This window comes from Callithrix jacchus, chromosome 2, assembly GCF_049354715.1.
Source record: "Callithrix jacchus isolate 240 chromosome 2, calJac240_pri, whole genome shotgun sequence".
Lineage (NCBI taxonomy): Eukaryota > Metazoa > Chordata > Mammalia > Primates > Cebidae > Callithrix > Callithrix jacchus.
In genome coordinates this window covers 140,413,015-140,436,806 of record NC_133503.1, presented here as the reverse complement: position 1 = coordinate 140,436,806, position 23,792 = coordinate 140,413,015, and the positions used below count along the sequence as shown (strand labels likewise).

General features: G+C 37.1%; 2 protein-coding genes across 2 annotated transcripts in view; one reads left to right on the top strand and one right to left on the bottom strand.

Moving 5' to 3' along the window:
• Positions 1-23,792, bottom strand: part of LOC118151518 (uncharacterized) — a 105,503-nt gene that overhangs the window by 47,514 nt on the left and 34,197 nt on the right. The window lies entirely within an intron of this gene.
• Positions 1-23,792, top strand: part of SLC30A5 (solute carrier family 30 member 5) — a 35,257-nt gene that overhangs the window by 5,052 nt on the left and 6,413 nt on the right. The window contains exons 2-14 of the mRNA XM_002744901.7: positions 1,233-1,355; positions 3,720-3,786; positions 5,546-5,631; positions 7,649-7,736; positions 11,638-11,725; positions 12,887-12,963; positions 13,671-13,841; positions 14,322-14,610; positions 14,805-15,013; positions 15,616-15,773; positions 17,165-17,294; positions 20,495-20,696; positions 22,567-22,793. Of these exons, the coding sequence (XP_002744947.1) occupies positions 1,233-1,355; positions 3,720-3,786; positions 5,546-5,631; positions 7,649-7,736; positions 11,638-11,725; positions 12,887-12,963; positions 13,671-13,841; positions 14,322-14,610; positions 14,805-15,013; positions 15,616-15,773; positions 17,165-17,294; positions 20,495-20,696; positions 22,567-22,793 (1,915 nt within the window). The remainder of the gene's footprint in view (positions 1-1,232; positions 1,356-3,719; positions 3,787-5,545; positions 5,632-7,648; positions 7,737-11,637; positions 11,726-12,886; positions 12,964-13,670; positions 13,842-14,321; positions 14,611-14,804; positions 15,014-15,615; positions 15,774-17,164; positions 17,295-20,494; positions 20,697-22,566; positions 22,794-23,792) is intronic.

Below are 23,792 nucleotides of genomic sequence, written 5' to 3'. Positions count from 1 at the left end.
AGCTTCTCATTCCCCTACTGAGGTGTTTCCAGTTCCTCAGCCTTTTTTAGAACTCTAAGTTCAGTCAATTGACCTTTCAACCACAACTCTCACTGTAGTCACTTAGCAAGGCAGAGGAGGTACAAACCAGAAAAAGTCATTTACCATTCTTCCGTTTCTTCCAATATTGTGATCTTTTTGTTTCATAACAGAATAGTTTTTATTTTGTTCTCCTTATTTGTTTGGACGAGTTACTAAGTTAGAAAGCAGATAACAAAATAGTCCAGCAACTAAATCAAGAAAATTATCATTTTTAGTCTGGCATTTTTTGTTAAAATAGGCTATATCTATACATAATCATTCATAAACATTGAAAATAAACCAGAAGTATATATACCAAAATGTTGTGGTTGGTTGGTTGGTTGGTTGGTTGGTTGGTTGGTTTTGGGACGGAGTCTCGCTCTGTTACCCAGGCTGAAGTGTAACTTCTGCCTCCGGGTTCAAGAGATTCTCCTGCCTCAGCCTCCTGAGTAGCTGGGACTACAGGCATGCAGCACCATGCCCAGCTAATTTTTGTGTTTTAGTAGAGATGGGTTTTCACCATGTTGGCCAGGCTGGTCTCAAACTCCAGACTTCAAGTGATCCACCTGCCTCAGCTTCCCAAAGTGCTGGGATTACAGGCATGAGTGCCTAGCCTGTTTGTTTTTTGAGACAGGATCTCACTCCATCGCCCAGGGTGAAGTGCAGTGGCATGATCACAGCTCACTGCAACCTCAACCTTTCAGGCTCAGGTGATCCTCCCACCTTAGCCTCCTAAGTAGCTGAGCTGCTGCCATGCACCATCATGCCTGGCTAATTCTTTGTATTTTTTGTAGAGATAGGCTTTTGCCATGTTGCACAGGCTGGTCTCAAGCTACTGCACCTGGCCTCAAAATGTTAACAGTAGGCTGGGCACAGTGGTTCACACTTATAATCCCAGCACTTCGGGAGGCTAGGATGGGAGGATCACTTGAGCCAAGGAGTTCGAGATTAACCTGGGCAACATAGTGAGACCCCATCTATAATTAAAAAAAAAAAGTCAGTGGTAATTATCTTGTGGTTGGTGAGTTGTTTAGGGACTTTTGTTTCATTTATTGTTTATGTGTATTTCTATGGGTTCAGTAATGACCTCTTGTTATAATTAAGGAAACCAGATTGATAAATTGCTTGTAATTTTAGTGATACTAAAAATCGTTTCTGCTTTTATTTTTCAGATTAACAAAATATATTGTGTTACTATGTTTCACTAAATTTTTGAAGGCTGTGGGACTTTTCGAATCATATGATCTCCTAAAAGCGGTTCACATCGTTCAGTTCATTTTTATATTAAAACTTGGGTGAGTGTGTGGGGCTTTTTTTCCTTGATATTTTTTATTTCTTTAAAAATCCTGTTTTAACAGAGTATCTTTAAGAAACTTTACATAGGATATTTTGTTTTGTTTGTTCCTCCTGACAAGTATTTGATAAATGTTTTTAACTGGGAGAATACTTAAGATTAGAGGTGCAAAGAGACTAAAAAGAAAAGGGATTGTTGTGCTCTAACACTTGCCTAAACAAAGACTTTGATGAGATTTTTGCAAATTTATTTTAATATCTGGCTTAATAGAAGATAGCCAGATTCTCATAACTGCTTCAGCGTTCAATACTGCTATAGTATTAGCAACTTCGCTCTGCACTCCTGGGAGAATAAGAGTGAAAGGGGACATCAAGAGATAATGTCTTGATGTTTTTATGAAAGTGGTTTTAACCTTGGTGACTCCCTGAAAGGGTCTCAGGGACGCTAGGGATTCCTAGACCATTTGACTGACACAGCCTAATCTTCAGACAGGCACAGGATGTTACCTGAGGCCTGTCTTGGTACAAATATTCCTTATTTTCTAAGTTAAACCATGCTGCGATGTGTTCACTACATAATTCTTAATACAGAGTCCTCATGCAGTATGAACATCAAATTATTCTACATGTGAGAATTCTAAATAAAGAATTCTTGGACCTCAAGATTGTTAGTGACCACCCTCTGTGTTAATAAAAACCTGTTAAAGACTCTTGGGAGTCAGTGTGGTGGCTCATGCCTGTAATCCCAAATTTTGGGAGGCTGAGACAGGTGGATCACCTGAGGTCAGGAGTTCAAGACCAGCCTAGACAACATAATGAAACCCCGTCTCTACTAAAAATACAAAACTTAGCTGGGCATGGTGGCACATGCCTGTAATCCCAGCTACTAGACAGGATCTAAGGCAGGAGGATCACTTGAACCTGGGAGGTGGAGGTTGCAGTGAGCTGAGATCATGCCACTGTACTCCAGCCTGGGCAACAGAACAAGACTTTGTCTCAAAAAAAAAAAAAAAAAAAAGACTCTTGGGAGTATAATTTTGGTAATTTGGGACAGAGATTGTTTGTTTGTTTTGAGACGGAGTTTCACTCGTTGCCCAGGCTGGAGTGCAGTGGTACAGTCTTGGCTCCTCCACCTCCCAGGTTCAACCAATTCTCCTTCCTCAGCCTCACAAGTAGCCGGGATTACAGGCACATGTCACAACACCCAGCTAATTTTTTTTGTTTTTAGTAGAGACAGGGCTTCACCATGTTGGTCAGGCTGGTCTTGAACTTCTGACCTCAGGTGATCTAGCCACCACACCTGGCTGTGAAAGAGATTCTTGACTAGGAAATTGTTTATTTGTTTGTTGTTGTTGTTGTTGTTATTTGAGATGGAGTTTTGCTCTTGTTGCCCAGGCTAGAGTGCAATGGCGCAATCTTGGCTCACTGCAGCCTCTGCCTCCCAGGTTCAAGCGATTCTCCTGCCTCAGCCTCCCGAGTAGCTGGGATTACAGGCGTCCACCACCATGCCTGGCTAATTTTTTATATTTTTCTTAGAGACAGGGTTTCACCATGTTGGCCAGGCTGGTTTCAAACTCCTGACCTCAGGTGATCCACCTGCCTCTGCCTCTGCCTCTGCCTCTGCCTTCAAAAGCACTGGGATTACCAGCATGAGCCACCGCACCAGAACCTTTTTTTTTTCTTTTGAGACAGTGGTTCAGTTGCCCAGGCTGGAGTGCAGTGGCTTAGTCTCAGTTCACTGCAACCTCTTCCTCCTGGGTTCAAGCAATTCTGCTTTAGCCTCCCAAGTTTATAGGATTACAGGCATGTCACCATGGCTGGCTAATTTTTGTTTTTTGTTTTTTGGGTTTTTTTTGGGAACACATGGGGCTTTGCCATGTTGGCCAGGCTGGTCTCCAACTCCTGACCTCAGGTGATCCGCCTACCTTGGCTACCCAAAGTGCTGGGATTACAGGCTTGAGCCACCACGTACGGCCAAGTCGCATGCATTTTTATGTAACTGTTTTAGCAATGTCAAAGGTAGGGATATAATTTCTTCATTTTCATTATACTATTTCAAGATTTATTTTTACTGGTTTTTACAGAAAATAGGAATTATTTTCTTTGGTATTTTTAAGATATTTTTTAAAATGTGACTCCTTTACTTTTGTGACTTAACTGGTTCTGAAGACAGAAAATAAGAGTTCTCAAAATGTTACAATAGGATTCTTACTAAAATAAGTATAGTTTTCCAGTATGATTTATTCAGAGGATAACACACTTTTCAGGTTCTGGTATATTTGTTTAAAATAAGTGTCTTTACTTAAAAACATATATTTTGTGTAATATTGATTAATATTAATATATTAATGTTTCAATATTTACAGGACTGCATTTTTTATGGTTTTGTTTCAAAAGCCATTTTCTTCTGGGAAAACTATTACCAAACACCAGGTAAGGTTTTTGCAGAATCTTTTATTCCTAGCAGCTTCTCATTTAGTGGGCCAGGATGTAATGCTTATTTTTTGATAATGGGTACTTCGTGAATGATTTAAGTATGCCGAAGAACAATTTTAGAGTTAACTTGCTCTTGTCTTTTCAGAATAGAGACTTCAAGAGTAAGCTGTAAAATACTAAGATCATGGAATGGCTTTAAAAAACAGAAGAGGGTAAAAAAATATTATAAAGCATTCATGTAATTATTTTCTTTAATACATACTTTTTATTCTGAAAGATTTACAAATTGGACATGCAAGTATGCCTGAGAGCCTAGTACAAATGTCACTGGAAAGCTGACAAAGCATAGGAGTTAAGAGTGATGTTTCCTTTGGGAGGCCGAGGCGGATGGATCACAAGGTTGGGAGATCGATACCATCCTGGTCAACATGGTGAAACCCCGTCTCTACTAAAAATACAAAAACTTAGCTGGGCACGGTGGTGCCTGTAATCCCAGCTACTCAGGAGGCTGAGGCAGGAGAATCGCCTGAACCCAGAAGGCGGAGGTTACGGTGAGCCGAGATCGCGCCATTGCACTCCAGCCTGGGTAACAAGAGCGAAACTCCGTCTCAAAAAAAAAAAAAGAGTGATGTTTCTGGAATCAGACAAAGTCATGTTCTATCTGTCTGTCCTTACTGACCCTTACTTTGGGCAAGTTACTTGATTTCTCTCTACCTTAATTTGCTCACCTATAAAATGGAGGTAATAGTAACTTCCTAATGGAACTGTGAGGAAGAAATGAATTAATACTTAAGAAGTTCTTAGAATAATGCCTCATCATCATTGTAACAATATGACACCCTCATCATCATTGTCACTATTCTCTTTAGGCAGCTGTGGTTCAAACTAGAAATGTACTACATTTTGCATAATCATCTCACATCATCACATCTATCACTTCTTTGGGCAACAGTTATACCCCACTACATGTTTGCTTTATGCCATGACTTAGAAACCTGTGTCATAATTTTTTTTTATTAGAAAGATAAATTTAAGTACTTTTGTTTCGGAAACCAAGAACATTTTGAAATATAGGATTAGTAGTCTAAACCCAATCTTAACTTTTTTCTCTCCTTTCAAATAATTGGATCACTAAAAATTCCTGGTAGAAAATAATTTCAAGACAAAAAGTTAAATATCTTGGGAAACTACTGAGTAAACAGAAAATTCTACTCTGAAGAAAAAGATTTCAGAATCTACCACCAGACAATAATATTGGTAATGGAAAACAGAATGCTGTCTTTTTTTTTGGAGACAGGGTCTTGCTCTGTTGCCCAGGCTGCATTGCAGTGGCATGATCTTGGCTAACTGTAACTTCCACCTCCCAGCTTCTAGCGATTCTCCTGTCTCAGCTTCCTGAGTAGCTGGGATTACAGGCGTCTGCCACCACTCTCAGCTAATTTTTATATTTTTAGTAGAGATGGGGTTTCACCATGTTGGCCAGGCTGGTCTCAAACTCCTGACCTCAAGTAATCCGCCCACCTCAGCCTTCCAAAGTGCTGGGATAACAAGCATAGACCATTGCACCTGGCCCAGAATACTGTAATGCAGATCTAGAATTAGTCAAGGGATCTTACATTTTCTGTTTAATTTCAAAGTAAGTAATTCACCTCTAAAATATTTGTTATTATCTTTCTATGTATATATTATTTAAAACTGGGATATATGGCAAAGTATATATGACTGAAATTTTTAATTTTTTTGTTTCCATTTATAGTGGATCAAAATATTTAAACATGCAGTTGCTGGATGTATTATTTCACTCTTGTGGTTTTTTGGCCTCACTCTTTGTGGACCACTAAGGTAAATAATAACTCATATTTTGAATATGTGTTTATATTTCTTCATTTTGAATTATTATTTTTGTTCCACCGTGTTTTATGTCAAATATTTATCTGTACAAATGTGTCTGTCACTTTTATGGCATCAGAGAGAATTCAGCAAATAGAAGGAACCTGTTTAATTTCTGGACTAGTTCTTTAGTGAATACCATTAATATATTTATTCATGATTTGTCATAGATATTTTACTAGTTAGAATTCCAAGTTTCAGAAAATTTTTAGCATAAATGGCTTTTTAATCAATTATTTATGATCCCTGTTAACAGCTAATTTAGAAGCTATACCAGAAGGCCCAAAATAGTAAATAAAATCAGCCAGTAAGAAGAAGAGCAAAATCTCTAAAAGCACTCATTTTTTTTTTGGCGCAATTTTGCAAGTATTCTCATAAATAAATGTCTCAGAAGCAGTGTATCAGTTAACAAATTAAACATGTGGTGGATTTTTTTTTTTTTTTGGAGACAGTCTCCCTCTGTCTCCCAGGCTGGAGTGCAGGGGCATGATCTTGGCTCACTGCAGCCTCCGCCTCCAGGTTCAAGCAATTCTCCTGCCTCAGCCTCTGGAGTAGCTGGGATTACAGGCATCCACCACCACGCCTGGCTAATTTTTGTATTTTTGGTAGATACAAGGTTTCACCATGTTTGCCAGGCTGGTCTTAAACTCCTGACCTCAGGTGATCCGCCCACCTCAGCCTCCCAAAGTGCTGGGATCACAGGCATGGGCTACTGCTCCTAGCACTTTTTTGTTAAAAACTAAGACGCACGCACATTAGCCTATGCATACACAGAGACAAGATTATCAATATTACTGTCTTCCACCTCCACATCTTGTCCCAGTAGGAAGTTTTCAAGGGCAGTACCATACAAGGAGTTATCATCGATGCTAACAATGCCTTCTTCTGGGATACCGCCTGAAGGACCTGCCTGAAGATATTTTAGTTAACGTTTTTTTTTAACACCACTATTTGAGGTCAAAGGATTTAGTTACCTTTTTTCTTTTTTTTCTTTTTACCTGCCATCCAGTAACAACCTTTTTTCTTTTTATAAGTAAAAGTGACCAGGCACAGTAGCTCATCCCTATAATCCCAACACCTTGGGAGGCTGAGGCGGGCAGCTCACCTGAGGTCAGAAGTTTGAGATGGGCTTAGCCAACATGTTGAAATCCCATCTCTACTAAAAATATAAAAATTAGCACAGTGTGGTGGCAGGCTCCTGTAATCTTAGCTACTTGGGAGGCTGAGGCAGGAGAATTGCTTGAACCTGGGAGGCGGAGGTTGCAGCGAACTGAGATCACGCCATTGCACTCCAGCCTGGCAGACAAGAGTGAGACTGAGTCTTAAAAAATAATAATAAATAAAAAGTAAAAGTACATTTTAAAATAATTAAATGTGTGGTATAATAAATATGTAAACCAGTTGCATAGTCATTTACAAGTATATATTCTGTACATAATTGTATGTACTATATTATATGACTGGTAGTGCAGTAGCATTCTGGTTTGCACCAGCTGGTGTTTGTTTACACCAGCATCACCAGAAACACGAGTATGCATTACACCAGGTGATTCAAATTTTTCAGCTCCATTATAATGTTAAAGGACCACCACCATCATACATATGCAGTCCATCATTGACCAAAATAATATTATGCAGCACATGGCTCTATATTGCCTGTATTTTTTGGCTTACTGCAAACAGTGCTGATATGAGTAACCTTATAAGTGTTACCTGATACATATATATATAAGAATAAGAAATCTGTATGATGTAATTCTGTGAGTGATATGATTGGGTATTTTTAGCTTCAACCTTTTAAGATAGGTAATGCCAAACTATTTTCTAAAGCAGTTCTACCTGTTTATTTTTCTTATAATGTTTTGTGAAATCAAGGGGAAATGTTTTCCTTTCTCTAACTCTAGTGGAATTCATGCATCTTAATAAAGATAAAATACTTGTCACAGATGGTAATGTTTTATTTTTGTAGGACTTTGCTGCTATTTGAACACAGTGACATTGTTGTCATTTCACTACTCAGTGTTTTGTTCACCAGTTCTGGAGGAGGACCAGCAAAGGTAGAATTTTCCATTATCATTTCCATTAACATTTCTACTAAATGGAAAGTATGTATGTCAATTATCCAAAGGAATAAAATCTTATCTTTCACCATTTAAAAGAATGCAGGGAGGCCAAGCATGATGGCTCACGCCTGTAATCCCAGCACTTTGGGAAACCGAGGTGGGTGGATCACATAAGATCAGGAGTTTGAGACCAGCCTGGCCAACATGGTAAAACCTCATCTCTACAAAAAATACAGAAATTAGCTGGGAGTAGTGGCGGGCATCTGTAATGCCAGCTACTTGGGAGGCTGAGGCATGAGAATCACTTGAACCCAGGAGGCAGAGGTTATAGCCAAGATCATGCCACTGCACTCCAGCCTGGACAATAGAGTGAGACTCAGTCTCAAAAAAAAATGCAGGGGCTTTTTCTGCTGGTTTTATATTTTTCTTACAAAGTTTTTTGTTTTGTTTTTGAAGAATTCTGTAGGTTTACAAAAATAGATATTTGTAAAAACAATACAATAATCTGTAGGTGGAGAAATTTCTGAACATAAAAAGAGTGGAAAATGATTTTGAAATGATTATAGAGTCCTAGGAAGTTGCAAAAATACTACAGAGAGGACCCTTACCCTTCATTTAGTTTTCCTCAAAGGTAACTTCTTAACCAACTCAAGTACACTATCAAAACGAAGCAATTAGACCTAGTATTTCACATCACAACAGGGTGACTATAGTCAATAATTTAATTGTACATTTAAAATAACTAAAAGAGTATAATTGAATTATTTGTAACACAAAGGCTAAATGCTTGAGGGGATGGATACCCCATTTGACGTGATGTGGTTATACACATTGCATGTCTATATCAAAACATCTGATGTACACATATCCCTACTATGTGCCCACAAAAATTAAAATCAAAAATTTTAAAAAAAGACAGGAACTTCACATTGGTGCAATCCATAGACCTTATTCATATTTTACTAGTTTTATATATGATCGTGTGTGTGTGTATGTATGCATGTAGGTCTATGAAATTTTGTCGTGTATAGATTTGTGTAACCATCATTACAAGCAAGATAGAGAACTGATGCATCACCACAACAGTCTCTTTCATGTTCTACTTATGCACCCTTCCCCCAACCCCACTGCTCATTCTTAACCCCTGTAAATCATTTTTGGAAAATAAGTAAAAACTTGTTAAATTTAAATTATGATGAACACTTCTTTATCCAACATTTTGCCACCTAAGCATTCCTATTCATCCTAAGTGATTCAGATATTATCCTTTTGTCAAATGAGTTACCAACCTGCAATTCCAAACTGTTAGGACTATGTAGTGTTTCTCTTTTACAGAATTAAATATTTCCAGTGCACGGTGCATTTTCCTAGACAGAGGAAAGGAGAAATAAAGACAAATAAGGTGTAATAGTCCCTGTTCTGAAAGGGACTTTCAGTCAAAGTAATGGAGGGAGATGAATGAAGTGAACACAGTAACACGCCAAGTAGAGCAGAGTAAAAGAATACCCCCCACCTGTAATTTCAAACTGAATCATTACTATTAAAGCATGGGCCACTATTTAATCCTGCCCCTCACTTCAAAATACATTTCAGGTGGATTGAAGAGTTTTGTGAGTTTACAAAAATAGATATTTGTAAAAACACAATAAAATATGTAGATGGAGACAATTCTGAGCATAAAAGCAGAAAAGGGAAAAAAAATCACAAAGAGAAAATTCACTGTGTTTGGCTTCATAATGATTATAAACTCAGTATAACAGAAATCAGTGTGTAAACAAAAAAACAACAAAAATTGCCACAAATAATAAGTTTTACATTTCTTTGAAAGTGTAAATCACCCATTTCATTTTAAAAAATGCTTAAGATCCTTGGCAGGAAATGAGCAAAAAAAACAGGGAAAGACAACTCACAAAAGAAATAAAAATAACTTGAAAACATTAAAAAAAAGTTTTCCTGCTTAAGTAACTAGAAATGAGAGTATACATCTTGCATATCCTCTCATTAGCATGAGAAATGAATCAGGGTGTCAGTCCAGGGCTTGATTTTTTTTTTCTTAATTATGAGACTGAAGCACTACAAAATTCTCAGTTGCCACCTTTGTTAACAAAAGATTAAACTGTTTTCTGTGTTTGATTGTTGTTGATGTTGCCATATTTTAACTCAATGATTAATTTAAGAAATTTTAAATTGCATGATTTTTCTTATGTGTTGTAATACCCACCACAGTAACAGAGAATTTATCCATTGTAGTGGTAATCACATTATAAATAGAAGAATATCCTCACTTTGTATTCTGAACTTCTAGAGAAGTATTGTATTATACTTCCATGATAGGTATATATAATATACTTACGTATTTATATATAATTGGTGTTTTTTTGTTTTGTTTTGAGACAGAGTCTTGCTGTCACCCAGGCTGGAGTGCAGTGGCACAATCTCAGCTCACTGCAACCTCCGCCTCCCAAGATTCCAGTGATTCTCCTGCCTCAGCCTCCTGAGTAGCTAGGATTACAGCTGTGTGCCACCACACCCAGCTAATTTTTGTATTTAAAGTAGAGGTGGGGTTTCACCATGTTGGTCAGGCTGGTCTCTAACTCCTGACCTCATGATCTGCCTGCCTCGGCTGGGATTACAGGTGTGAGCCACCGCACCAGGCCAATAATAGGTATTTTACAAGTATATGTATCATACAAGACATATTATGCCTGTAATCCCAGCACTTTGGGAGGCCAAGACAGGCAGATCATCTGAGGTCAGGAGCTTGAGACCAGCCTGGTCAACATGGTGAAACCCCGTCTCTACTGAAAATATAAAAATTAGCCAGGCGTGGTGACATGCACCTGTAATCCCAGCTACTTGAGAGGGCTGAGGCAGGATAACCACTTGAACCCGGGAGACAGAGGTTGCAGTGAGTCAAGATCACACCACTCCACTCCAGCCTGGGCGACAGAGTGAGACTCTTGTCAAAAAAATATATATATATATATATTTATATATACCATATATATATATATATATATATGGTAATGCTATTTAGATGATTTTTGTACCTACCATTCTGAAATATTTACATAAACTAAACTATTATGTCCTTTCTATAATTTTCTTTTATCAAAACCTTTTTCCTCAGCCTGGACAACATGGCTAGACCCCATCTCTACAAATAAAAAACTGACCCGGCATGGGTGGCACATGCCTGTGGTCCCAGCTATTTAGTAGGCTGAGGCAAGAGGATCGCTTGAGCCCAGGAGTTGGTGGCTGCAGTGAGCTTTGTTCACGCCACTGTACTCCAGCCTGGGCGACAGCAAGACTTGTCTAGAAAAAGGAAAAAAAAAAACCTTTTCCCTGGGGTGAGAATATAAATTTTAAGTTTATCAGCTTTGTAAGTACTTTATACCTTTACTAGATGTTAGAAATGACTTTGCTGATTTTAATGTGCTTAATTTTTTATTAAGCACATTACTTTTATATGTGCTTAGTGTGATTATTTTTCTCTAGAGGAGTAGTAGCTAGAATTTTCTCTATTTCTTGCACATTGTAGAGTAAAATAAGTTTCTACTAATTTTTCTTTAGCTACTTGGACTTTTCAACCAGAAGTAAAGTAGCATTTAGGAAGATTGATTCTGTGAACAGTAACAATTTGTGCATAGTAATATGCCTAGCCATGTTAACAGGGAGATAATTGACATTATCATTAGTTTATATCTCTTTGATCTCTTACTGTTAATACTGTAAGCTTATATAAGAGCTTTAATGTCAGATGTTCTTTCAGTTTTTTAATGCATTTTTGTAAATGCTTACTTAAGAAAATGTCTTTCTTTAGCATTTATATAGTTACCATCTTAAAAATCAACCTTGAAAAAGTCATCCTTGATGTTATTTTCTTTATTTTCAGACAAGGGGAGCTGCTTTTTTCATTATTGCTGTGATCTGTTTATTGCTTTTTGACAATGATGATCTCATGGCTAAAATGGCTGAACACCGTATCCTTTTGGAATAGATGAGAGTTATTTAAAGGCAGAAAAGTAGAAGACTGGAACAATGGAAAAAGAAAAGATGAGTGAATTAAACTGATCAATGATGAATGAAACTTCCATAGATTAATGTAGATATTCTAAATCAGTATTCAAATGATGAACAAACTCATTCTAAGTTAAATATTTTACGGCATCTCAGTATCATCTACAGTACCCTAAATTTTCAGAAATGTGAAGAAATTAAAAGAATATTTTGAATGTACTGGTGCTAAAAAAAAAAAAAAAGTGATTTGCCACTCAGTCAGTGTGTTTGCTCCCTTATAATTTAACAATTTAAATGCTTGTAAATGAAAAACCTTTGGCATCTTCTTGCCTGAAAGAAAAGGTTCAAATTCCCTTACCTAGTATTCACTGTCTTGCTCTAAATTATTATATCTAGCTCAGCCCCAACTCTTCTCTTCTAGAAACCCAACTTTCTAGTCAAATATGTCTACTCATTTTACTCTGCAAACATGCCTTTTTTTCTATTTTTATTCATACATCTTTTCCCATTCTGACCAGCAGAACTCCAAGTACCAGTTTTTATTCTTCTGTTACTGATACTCACTGCCCTAAAACTTATTAGTAAACTAATAATAATTTTCTTTGTTACAATGAGGGAGGGGAGTATGACTTTAGAAAAGCTCCGGATTGCTTGTGATACAACCTTTATTCTCCACCCCATCCTCTTTGGCTTCCCACTTACTTTGCTGAGACTTATGTGGTGAGTGACTTAGGACTCATTCTACATGTCAGTCTTAAAGGCAACCTTAATTCCCTCCTTGGACAGGAGTGGTCCAAGGAGATTCCTTGCCCTTGTCCCTTTGTTGTACTTGTATGTATGCAATAAGTCTTTTAGAGGTTAACTACTAAAATCTGGCAACTTTATCTTAAGTGCTGTTATTGTTTTGGAGACAACAAAAGAAATACATTCCAATTTATAAATGAGGTCCGGATTGTTTTGTTTTGTTTTGTTTTTAAGTGAAACACATTATTGAAGGTAATTAGATTTGGGGCCTCCAGATTAGTCTATATGCAATCCAGAATAATGTAACTGAAATTTCAGGAGAACTTGGGGTTTCACAGAGTGACTTTTTGGAATTTTTTCCTTTACTTCACCTCACTTAGCTGAAGGACATCATGACAGTGCTCTAACTCATATGCTTTACACAGTCATTGCCTTCTTAGGTGTGGCAGATCACAAGGTATGTTTTCTTTATTGCTAACAGGATCAAAAGATTCTGAAAAGTTGTAGCAACTATAACTATAAAAGTACATTTAAAATAAAATTACTGGCCGGGTGCAGTGGCTCAAGCCTGTAATCCCAGCACTTCGGGAGGCCAAAGCAGGCAGATCACCTGAGGTCAAGAGTTCAAGACTACCCTGACCAACATGGAGAAACCCCGTCTCTACTAAAATTACAAAATTAGCTGGGCGTGGTATTGTATGTCTATAATCCCAGCTTCTCAGGAGGCTGAGACAGAAGAATTTTTTGAACCCAGGAGGCAGAGGTTACGGTGAGCCATGCCATTGCACTCCTGCCTGGGCAACAAAAGCGAAACTGTCTCAAAAAAAAAAAAATTATCAGCAATGTATAATATTGCCTGCCATTTAAGTAGTTAAGTAATTAAGTATATAGGAAAAATATACTAGTTTCATTTCTTTAAATATTATGTTAGCCAGGTGTGGTGGTATGTGCCAGTAGTCCCAGCTACTTGGGAGGCTAAGACAGAAGGAGTTCCTTGAGCACAGGAATTTGAGGCTGCAGTGAGCTGTGATCATGACACTGTACTTCAGCCTGGATGACAGAGCAAGACCCCATCTCTGCGGGGGGCGGAAAAAACATGTATTTAAGGATTGAATATTGGACTGTGTGTGTTTCTAATGAGACTTAATCTAATTTTACTCACAGGGTGGAGTATTATTGCTAGTACTGGCTTTGTGTTGTAAAGTTGGTTTTCATACAGCTTCCAGAAAGCTCTCTATTGACATCGGTGGAGGCAAACGTCTTCAAGCTTTATCTCATCTTGTTTCTGTACTTCTCTTGTGCCCATGGGTCATTGTTCTTTCTGTGACAACTGAGGTAAGATAAGAGCAAGAATTTATTGCTATTAAATTTTTAATTTACTATATTCAATACATTGTATTTTAATTTGAGGTTGAAAGAAGCTTAAATTGTCTTTGCTTTTTCTTTGTAATTTTTTTTTTTTGGAGTTAATTTTATTGTTTATAAGAAATACAAATCGAATGCTATTGCATTTACATATCCCTCACATACCCATAGCCCAAAGGAATCATTTGAAGAAACAGCAGTTAACCATGTGCTAGACTTAAGGATTACATGTCACCTAGTGTTTATCGAACTATTACACAATAATGCTTTTGTTTTTTAAAACTTTGGAGAATACTGAGAAAATGTACCAATATCTTATAGCTTTTATATGTTGGCATAGTATGAATCATATTGAATCATGTTTATATATTAAAAGGTTAACAGAAACATCTTGTATGATGTGAATTTTATACATATATAGTCCTGACTATTCTTTTTTTTAATTTCTAGAGTAAAGTCGAGTCTTGGTTTTCTCTCATTATGCCTTTTGCTACGGTTATCTTTTCTGTCATGATCCTGGATTTCTATGTGGATTCCATTTGTTCAGTCAAAATGGAAGTTTCCAAATGTGCTCGTTATGGATCCTTTCCCATTTTTATTAGTGCTCTCCTTTTTGGGAATTTTTGGACACATCCAATAACAGACCAGCTTCGGGCTATGAACAAAGCAGCACACCAGGAGAGCACTGAACACGTCCTGTCTGGAGGAGTGGTAGTGAGTGCTATATTCTTCATTTTGTGTAAGCATTTTCCCCCTTGTTCTTGTTTTAACAAATTTCTATTTATGGATTTTCATAGTCAAATCCATCAAAAGATGGATTGGAAGAATTCGGGAAATGCTTCAGTGGTTGCATTTAGTGCTGACAGTTACTGTGTTGGTTTTGGTAGCTTAAGCTTCTAAAATTTAAGCAATATTCTTTTTTTCTCTCTGTAGCTGCCAACATCTTATCATCTCCCTCTAAGAAAGGACAAAAAGGTACCCTGATTGGGTATTCACCTGAAGGAACACCTCTTTATAACTTCATGGGTGATGCTTTTCAGCATAGCTCTCAATCGATCCCTCGGTTTATTAAGGAATCACTAAAACAAATTCTTGAGGAGAGTGACTCTAGGCAGATCTTCTACTTCTTGTGCTTGAATCTGGTAAGATGTTTAAATGTTAATTGGCATATCCTAAAAGCATAATTTTTTAATTTTGACAGTTCTGGTATAAGTTTAGTACTTCCCAAATTTCTGGTAATAAGATGGGCTAAAATTTAAATTTTTCTAAGTATAATAGCAAGATTACGGGATCATCTTCAGACTACTTAGGCAGTCCTTAAGGCATGTGCCACCATGTCCAGCCACTTAAACAAACAATTTGTGAGGCATTTTAGAAGCATTGATGTACTGTGTTCTTTCAAATCAGTAAATATAGTAGCATCTAAAGAGTTCTAATAACTTAGAGGTTCTCACTATTAGCAATCAGTGTTACAAACCACTGATTGCTAACATTTTATAACCTAGTTTATTATTTTATATAGACATATAAGTAACTATTTTTAAATAGTTTGTAAAGTGGATTTATCTTAGCTTCTTACAATTTGTGTGAAATAGGATTTCTAATATAAGTGACAGTTAAATATTTAAACTATTATAACAGATCTTCAAGTAGGCTAGGATAATTTAGGGTTAAAATCCTCCTAATTGAAACATAGTTCCCAACATACTCCTCCCTTTTTTTTTTTTTTTTGTAACATTTTTAGCTTTTTACCTTTGTGGAATTATTCTACGGAGTGTTGACAAATAGTCTGGGCCTGATCTCAGATGGATTTCACATGCTCTTTGACTGCTCTGCTTTGGTCATGGGTCTTTTTGCTGCCCTGATGAGTAGGTGGAAAGCCACTCGGATTTTCTCCTATGGGTAGGTACATTGACTATGGAGCTGATATATCTTAAGTGCAAATTTCATCTTAAGGAATAGAATTATATTACTTTTAATACAAATAATTTCCAAATCTTCATTTTAAAAAAATGTGAATTAAATAAGGGGATGATATGAACCAGGCATTTGATAAATACTGAATAGAAGTGAACTCAAGATTATGCTTCCTTGGCCAGGCATGGTAGCTCATGCCTGTAATCCTAGCACTTTGGGAGGCTGAGGTGGGTGGATCACCTGAGGTCAGGAGTTCGGACCAGCCTGGCCAACATGGTAAAACCTCATCTCTACTAAAAATACAAAAATTAGCCAGGTGTGGTGGCCAGCACCTGTAATCCCAGCTACTTGGAAGCTGAGGCAGGAGAATCATTTGAACCTATGTGGTGGAGGTTGCAGTGAGCCGAGTTGGGCCATCGCACTCCAACCTGGGCAACAGAGCAAAACTCTGTCTCCAAAAAAAATTTTTTTAAGCATACATATATGTGCTCCCAGGGAGCAAACATCAAGTAAAATCTTGAGATCTTTGTCCAGCGTGTTTCTTTGAGGTAATGGAATATCTATAGTCATTCACATCTTCTTTGTTAAAAAGAGTATTCAAAATTTGAAGTTGCTATACATGAAAATATCCTTTCATTAAACAAATAATTCAATAATTAGAATCTCTTTTTGTGTAAAACCTACTCTAAATTAATAAATTTGGCTCTTATTCTCAACTGTTTGTATGAGCCAAAAATACAAATAATTTTGGTACAGAGCAGAATCTATATGCCATGACAGAAATACAGAGCACATCAAAGGTTTAAAGGAGGAATAAATGACTTCTTGCTAGGAAATTAGGAAAGGCTTTGTATAAGAGAGACAATAGGCCAGGAGTGGTGGCTCACACCTCTAATTCCAGTACTTTGGGAGGCTAAGGTGGGCAGATCAGCTGAAGTCAGAAGTTTGAGACCAGACTGCCCAACATGGTGAAACCCCGTCTCTACTAAAAATGAAAAAAATTAGCAAGGTGTGGTGGCACACACCTGTTGTCCCAGCTACTCAGGAGGCTGAGTCAGGAAAAGTGCTTGAACCCAGGAGTTAGAGGTTGCGGTGAGCCGAGATCGTGCCACTGCACTCCAGCCTGGGTAACAGAGCAAGACTCTGTCTTTAAAAAAAAAAAAAAGAAAAGAAAAGACAGTAAAGAAAGATTTTGATGAATATATAAAATTTTAACAAACATATATGTAGGACCTTCTAGCACTAATATGATATTTAAAATGTTGCTAATTTTCTAATATTATTAATTACTTAGTAGTTTGAAAATTTGGACTTGGTTCCTCATTTATAAAGTTTATACTTTAAAAATATTTGTAATTTTTATTTTTGTTTTTTAGGTATGGTCGAATAGAAATTCTGTCTGGATTTATTAATGGACTTTTTCTAATAGTAATAGCTTTTTTTGTGTTTATGGAGTCAGTGGCCAGATTGATTGATCCTCCAGAATTAGACACTCATATGTTAACAGTAAGTCTTTTTATTTTCCTATTTGGATTTCTAGTCATACTTATATAGTTTTTTCCTGTCCTAAAGTTTAACTGTTTGCAGTTATTACTCTAAGGTTTTGTTTTATTTTATTTTTAACTTATATCAACATAACTTCCTATCTTGCTGTTTACATTTATACTGCTTCCTCTTAGAAATTCTCTTTTTTTGAGACAGGGTCTCTTTTCTAGGCTGGAGTGCAATGGCATGATCTTGGCTCACTACAGCCTCCACCTCCCAGGTTCAAGTGATTCTCGTGCTGCAGCCTCCCGAGTAGCTAGGATAACAGCCTAGCTAATTTTTGTATATTTTGTAGAGACAGGGTTTCACCATGTTGGCCAGGCTGGTCTCAAACTACTGACCTCATGCAATCCTCCCGCCTTGGCATCCCAAAGTGCAGGGACTACAGGCATGAGCCACTGTGCCCAGCCAGCTATAGCAACTTTTAATGTTCACCAAAGCTTTACATGTGCTATTTCTTGTAGTTAGCATGTCCTTTCCTTATTTCTGCCCTCAACCTCTGTCAAGATTTTGCTTATGTGTCTCCTCTAGTGGAATTCTTTTTTTTTTTTTCTTTTGAGATGGAGTCTTGCTCTGTCGCCCAGGCTGGAGTGAAGTGGCGTGATCTCGGCTCACTGCAACCTCTGTCTCATGGGATCAAGCGATTCTCCTATCTCAGCCTGCCGAATAGCTGGGACTACAGACCCACCATGCCCAGCTGATTTTTTGAAATACTTTCTTTTAATCCCTCTCTTCTCTCCTCGAAGTTTGTTAGATTCCCCTTCTCAGTATTCTCATTAGTTTTGTGCATTCTTCTTTTAGAAACATGGAGTTGCAGTTGTTTAATTTGTCATTCTTCCACAATTAAGATATAAGTATCTTCAGGACCTGAATTTTGTATTGTTAACTCTTAAGTTCTAGCTTGTAGTAGGAAATCTGTTAGTTGTTGAATGACTAAAAGCAGCTCTCAGGCTTGCTGGTGGAAGCATACATTAGTAAAATCTTTCTAGAATACAGTTTGGAAAAAAGGGACTTTTTATGGATTTTAAATGCTTGTATCCTTTGACATTTAATATTTATCATACACAGCATTCACACAAATATATAGAAGAACATGATTCAGGCCGGATGTGGTGGCTCATTCCTGTAATCCCAGCACTTTGGGAGGCCAAGACAGTTGGATTACTTGAGGTCAGGAGTTTGAGACCAGCCTGGTCAACATGAGAAACCCCATCTCTACCAAAAATACAAAAATTAGCCAGGCATGGTGACGCATACCTGTAATCCCAGCTACTTGGGAGGCTGAGGCAGGAGAATCACTTGAATCAGGAGGTGGAGGCTGCTGTGAGCCCAGATCGTGCCACTGCACTCCAGCCTGGGTGACAGAGTGAGAATCTATCTCAAAAAAAAAAAAAAAAGTACATGATTCATTGTTCCCTTATTTATAATAGGAAAAAATGGAAAGAATTCACTGTCCACCAGTGAAAAAAGTAATTAAATAAAATTTGTTATCTATGTAATAGAATACTATGCAGCTACTGAAAAGAATGAGATATATCTGTATATACTGGCATGAAAATATTTACCAGATGTACTAATGAAAAACATGTTGTAGGCCAGGTGTGGTGGTGGGCGCCTGTAGTCCCAGCTATTTGGGAGGCTCAGGCAGGGGAATCGCTTGAACCTGGGAGGCAGAGATTGCAGTGAGCCAAGATCGTACCACTGCTCTCCAGCCTGGGAGACAGAGCAAAACTCTGTCTCAAAAATTTTTTTTTAATTTTGAAATAGTATTATGATTACATTATTGATTTTAAAGGGTGTTGTGTGTATGTATGTTAGTACATAGATGGAAAATACACCCTTTTAAGAGTGACTAACCCTCAGTGGTAGAATTATAGGGGACTTTTACCTTCTACATTTTTATTTTCCTGATAAAATACACAATGATGAAGTATTTTTCAGTAGGGGAGAAGGAATACTTATGAGATGATGGAGTTTCTGTAAGCAGTACTTGATTTCTTTTTTGTTGTTGTTGTTTATAAAGACAGTTTCACCATGTTGGTCAGGCTGGTCTTTGAACTCCCGACCTCAGGTGATCCACCCACCTTGGCCTCCAAAGTGCTTGGATTACAGGCATGAGCCACTACGCCCGGCCCCAGTACTTGGTTTCATTCAAAATCTTTAACCATCTACAAGCTTATAAAGCCTAATGACATTTTAAAATCTTGGAGACAAATGGTCTGAATCATAGGAAGAAGTAAATAACCTCCCTACAGATTTACTAAGTAAATCTCTTACTACTTTTTTGAAAAGTAACTAAAAGTATTTTTCCTTCTCACTTTTATATTTTCCTTTTGTAAAACTAACGGATTGCTTTACATTGTAGACATAGGCAAATTAAATAACACCCTGAGCTACTGTTCAAGATAAGAGCAGATAATCAAGGATAAGTAACTTTGTTTATCTTTTGAAGTGTTATTGTGGCACCATTAAATTAAGGTAATTTCATTCACTTTGTTAAGAAAAAAATGAGAGGCCAGGCATGGTGGCTTATGTCTGTAATCCCAACACTTTTGGAAGCCAAGACAGAAAGATCATTTGAGCCCAGGAGTTTGAGGACAGTCTGGGCAACATAGTGAGACCCTGTCCTACCAAAGAAAAAAAAATTGTTTTTAATTTAAATAAATAAGAAATTACTATTTTATGTTTGTTTTTCATATTCTTGTTTTACTTTGGAAATTTTACTCTATTTAAGACATATTAAGACCATATTTGGAATACACTCATTAATAAATTATAATCATCGGCATCTAAACTGTTCAAATTTAACTAGTAATATAAACAAGATTTTAGGTACAGTGTATACTTGCCCTAGTAAGCAATACTTTCAATTTCTATTTAAATAAACAAAACAAAACATTGAATCATTTATTTATACATAAACCACAAACCAAGTACATACCATTCTTAATTGAAGTAAGTCCAAATCCCTCTACTTACCAATTTTGCTTGATATTTGAAAGTTAAAATGTTCCTTCTAAAATGTTCTAAAATTCATGTTTTTAAGGTTTTACTGTGAATACTTTCAAAACTGTAAACAGAAAAACATAACAAATTTGTTTTTAAATAAGAAGTTTATTTTTAAATTACTAATTTAAGGATTTTTTTCTCCTTTTTGCTAGCCAGTCTCAGTTGGAGGGCTGATAGTAAACCTTATTGGTATCTGTGCCTTTAGCCATGCCCATAGCCATGCCCATGGAGCTTCTCAAGGAAGCTGTCACTCATCTGATCACAGCCATTCACATCATATGCATGGACACAGTGACCATGGGCATGGTCACAGCCACGGACCTGTAGGCGGAGGCATGAATGCTAACATGAGGGGTGAGTCCTTGCAACGTATTGTCCTGCCTTTCAACTGTGTTTTACATTGGCCCTCTGTGTTTATTTGTATTAAGCTTGGGGCTTCTGGTATGATATGATTTTTTTTCTTTTTCTTTTATACTCATTTTCTTCCTATAGATATGATTCTTAAAAAGCAATCTGGGACTAAAAGGTCTGAAGCTATCTGCTATATAAATTAGTCTTACTTGTATACACATAAAATGAAATATTATTCATCCTATTAAAAAGAGGGACATTCTGGCCAGGGACGCGGTGGTTCACACCTGTAATCCCAGCACTTTGGGAGGCTGAGGCAGGTGTACCACCTGAGGACAGGAGTTCAAGGCCAGCCTGGCCAATATGGTGAAGCCTTGTCTCTACTAAAAATACAAAAATTAGCCGGGCGTGGTGGCGGGCACCTATAATCCCAGCTACTTTGGAGACTGAGGCAGGAGAATCACTTGAACCCGGGAGGCAGAGGCTGTAGTGAACCAAGATGCACTCCAGGCTGGAAGAGAGAGTGAGACTCCATCTCAAAAAAAAAAAAATGAAAAGGGACATTTTAGTGATTGTTTTGGCAGCACATATACTAAAATTAGGACAGTACAGCAAAGATTAGCGTGGCACCTAATTTGAAAAAAAAAAAAGCAAAGTTCTATAATATATGACAACATAGATGAACTTTAAAGACATTATGCTAAGTGAAATAAGCCAGTCATGGAAAGACAGATAATGCCTGATTCCACTTACATGGGATGAAATTCATAGAACCAAAGGGTAGAATGATGGGGGCTAGGATGGGAGGGAAAGGAGGTCACTAATCAACAGGTATAAAGTATTAAGCAAGACGAACAAGTTCTAGAAATGTGCTGTACCACATTGTACCTAGAGTCATTGATAATATTCTGTACACTTAAAATTTTCTTGTTAACTGTTCTTACCACAATAAAATTTAAAAATTTTTAATGAAAATGGATCCTTGCTGTAGGACAGAGAAAAAAATTAAAAATGAAAATAAAAACATAGCAGGAATTCTAACATCACAGAAATTCTTTTAAAAAGAAAATGAGATCAGGCAGTGTCTCACTTCTATAATCCCAGCACTTTGGGAGGCCTAGGTGGATGGATTACCTGAGGTCAGGAGTTTGAGACCAGTCTGTCCAACATGGCAAAACCCCATCTCTACTAAAAATACAAAAAGTAGCCAGGCGTGATGGTAGGCACCTGTAGTCTCAGCTACTCAGGAGGCTGAGGCATGAGAATCACTTAAACCCAGGAGGCTGAGGTTGCAGTGAGCCGAGATTGCACCACTTTAGTCCAGCCTGGGCAACAGAGACTCTGTATCCAAAAAAAAAAAAGAAAATGAAAATATATTTGTTTTTAAGTGTCAATTTTTAATATAGAGTCCTTTTCATAGTGACAGCTGAATAGATACTAGTTGCAAGGTAAATACCAAGTGTGCTATTATGAACCTTCACTACAAAAAGGAAATTCTTACTCCTTTTTTGGAAATTTTTATTGCACTATAAAAAATTAGAGGAAATACTAATCATTTATTATGCTAAATTATTTAATGTAAGTAATTTGGGTAATGTCAAAACTTGGCTGAAGCATGATTTTTGGGAAGCCTTTCCAGACAAAGTGCACCATAAAGTTCACCACACTGTCATGAGTGCCCATGTCCTCATCTTTTTACAACTGTATTCTCAATTCCTTCAGGGCAGTGAACATATTATAGGCATTTTGAAGTACTAGCAAGTAGCAAAGTATGTGTTGCACAGTAGATATCCAGTAATATTGGTAGAATGTGTTAAAAAAACTAAATTAGATGTGCCTTAATTTTTAATGTCCATATATATTTTATTTGTAGGTGTATTTCTACATGTTTTGGCAGATACACTTGGCAGTATTGGTGTGATTGTATCCACAATTCTGATAGAGCAGTTTGGATGGTTCATCGCTGACCCTCTCTGTTCTCTGTTTATTGCTATATTAATATCTCTCAGTGTTGTCCCACTGATTAAAGATGCCTGCCAGGTTCTACTCCTGAGATTGCCACCAGAATATGAAAAAGAACTACATATTGCTTTAGAAAAGGTACTGTATGTAATTTCTTTACTACTTTTTTCCTTAAAAATAATATTTTTGGAGTCTTTGCTGGAAATAAAACAACCAAATAAATAATAAAACAAGAAAAGTTCTACAAAATATATAGTAGCATTTAAAATTCAGTAAGTTGACCTTACTGTGCAAGATATGAATGAGAAAAATACAGTTTTACTTAAAAGACTTAAAATAGTGACTGAATAGATGGAAAGAGATATTTTCTTGGATGAGAAGACTCTTTATTATAATGATGTTGATTTTATTTTATTTAGATTTCAATTTAGTTGCCTTCATTGGATATTTTTGTTTATGGTTTCTGATGTTCCAAAATTATTTGGAACTTACTTGGAGGAGTTAGTGCTTGAAAATAAATAAGAAAACATATATAAACTTACATAATTAATTAATGGGGTTCTACTTTGCAATTTTAAAGTAACAGAATTAAGTCACAAAACTAACAGTTTGGTCCTTGCACAAGAATAAAGACATAAATCAACTTTTTTTTTTTTTTTTTGAGACGGAGTTTCGCTGTTGTTACCCAGACTGGAGTGCAATGGCACGATCTCGGCTCACCGCAACCTCTGCCTCCTGGGTTCAAGCAATTCTCCTGCCTCAGCCTCCCGAGTAGCTGGGACTACAGGCGCGCACCACCGTGCCCAGCTAATTTTTGTATTTTTAGTAGAGACGGGTTTCACCTTGTTGACCAGGATGGTCTCGATCTCTTGACCTCGTGATCCACCCGCCTCGGCCTCCCAAAGTGCTGGGATTATAGGCGTAAGCCACCACGCCCAGCCTAAATCAACTTTTTAAAAAAATAATAGGTTCCCATTCTTGTGACCTGGGATTGTTTCCTGGGCAGCACAAAAAAAAAAAAAAAAGATAATAATATGTTGTCTGTAAAAGAAGAAATAAAAATCGAAAATAAATGAAGAATTACGGTATTAGTAAAAGAAAAAATAAAAAGTAATAGATTGTCCAGAAACAGACCCA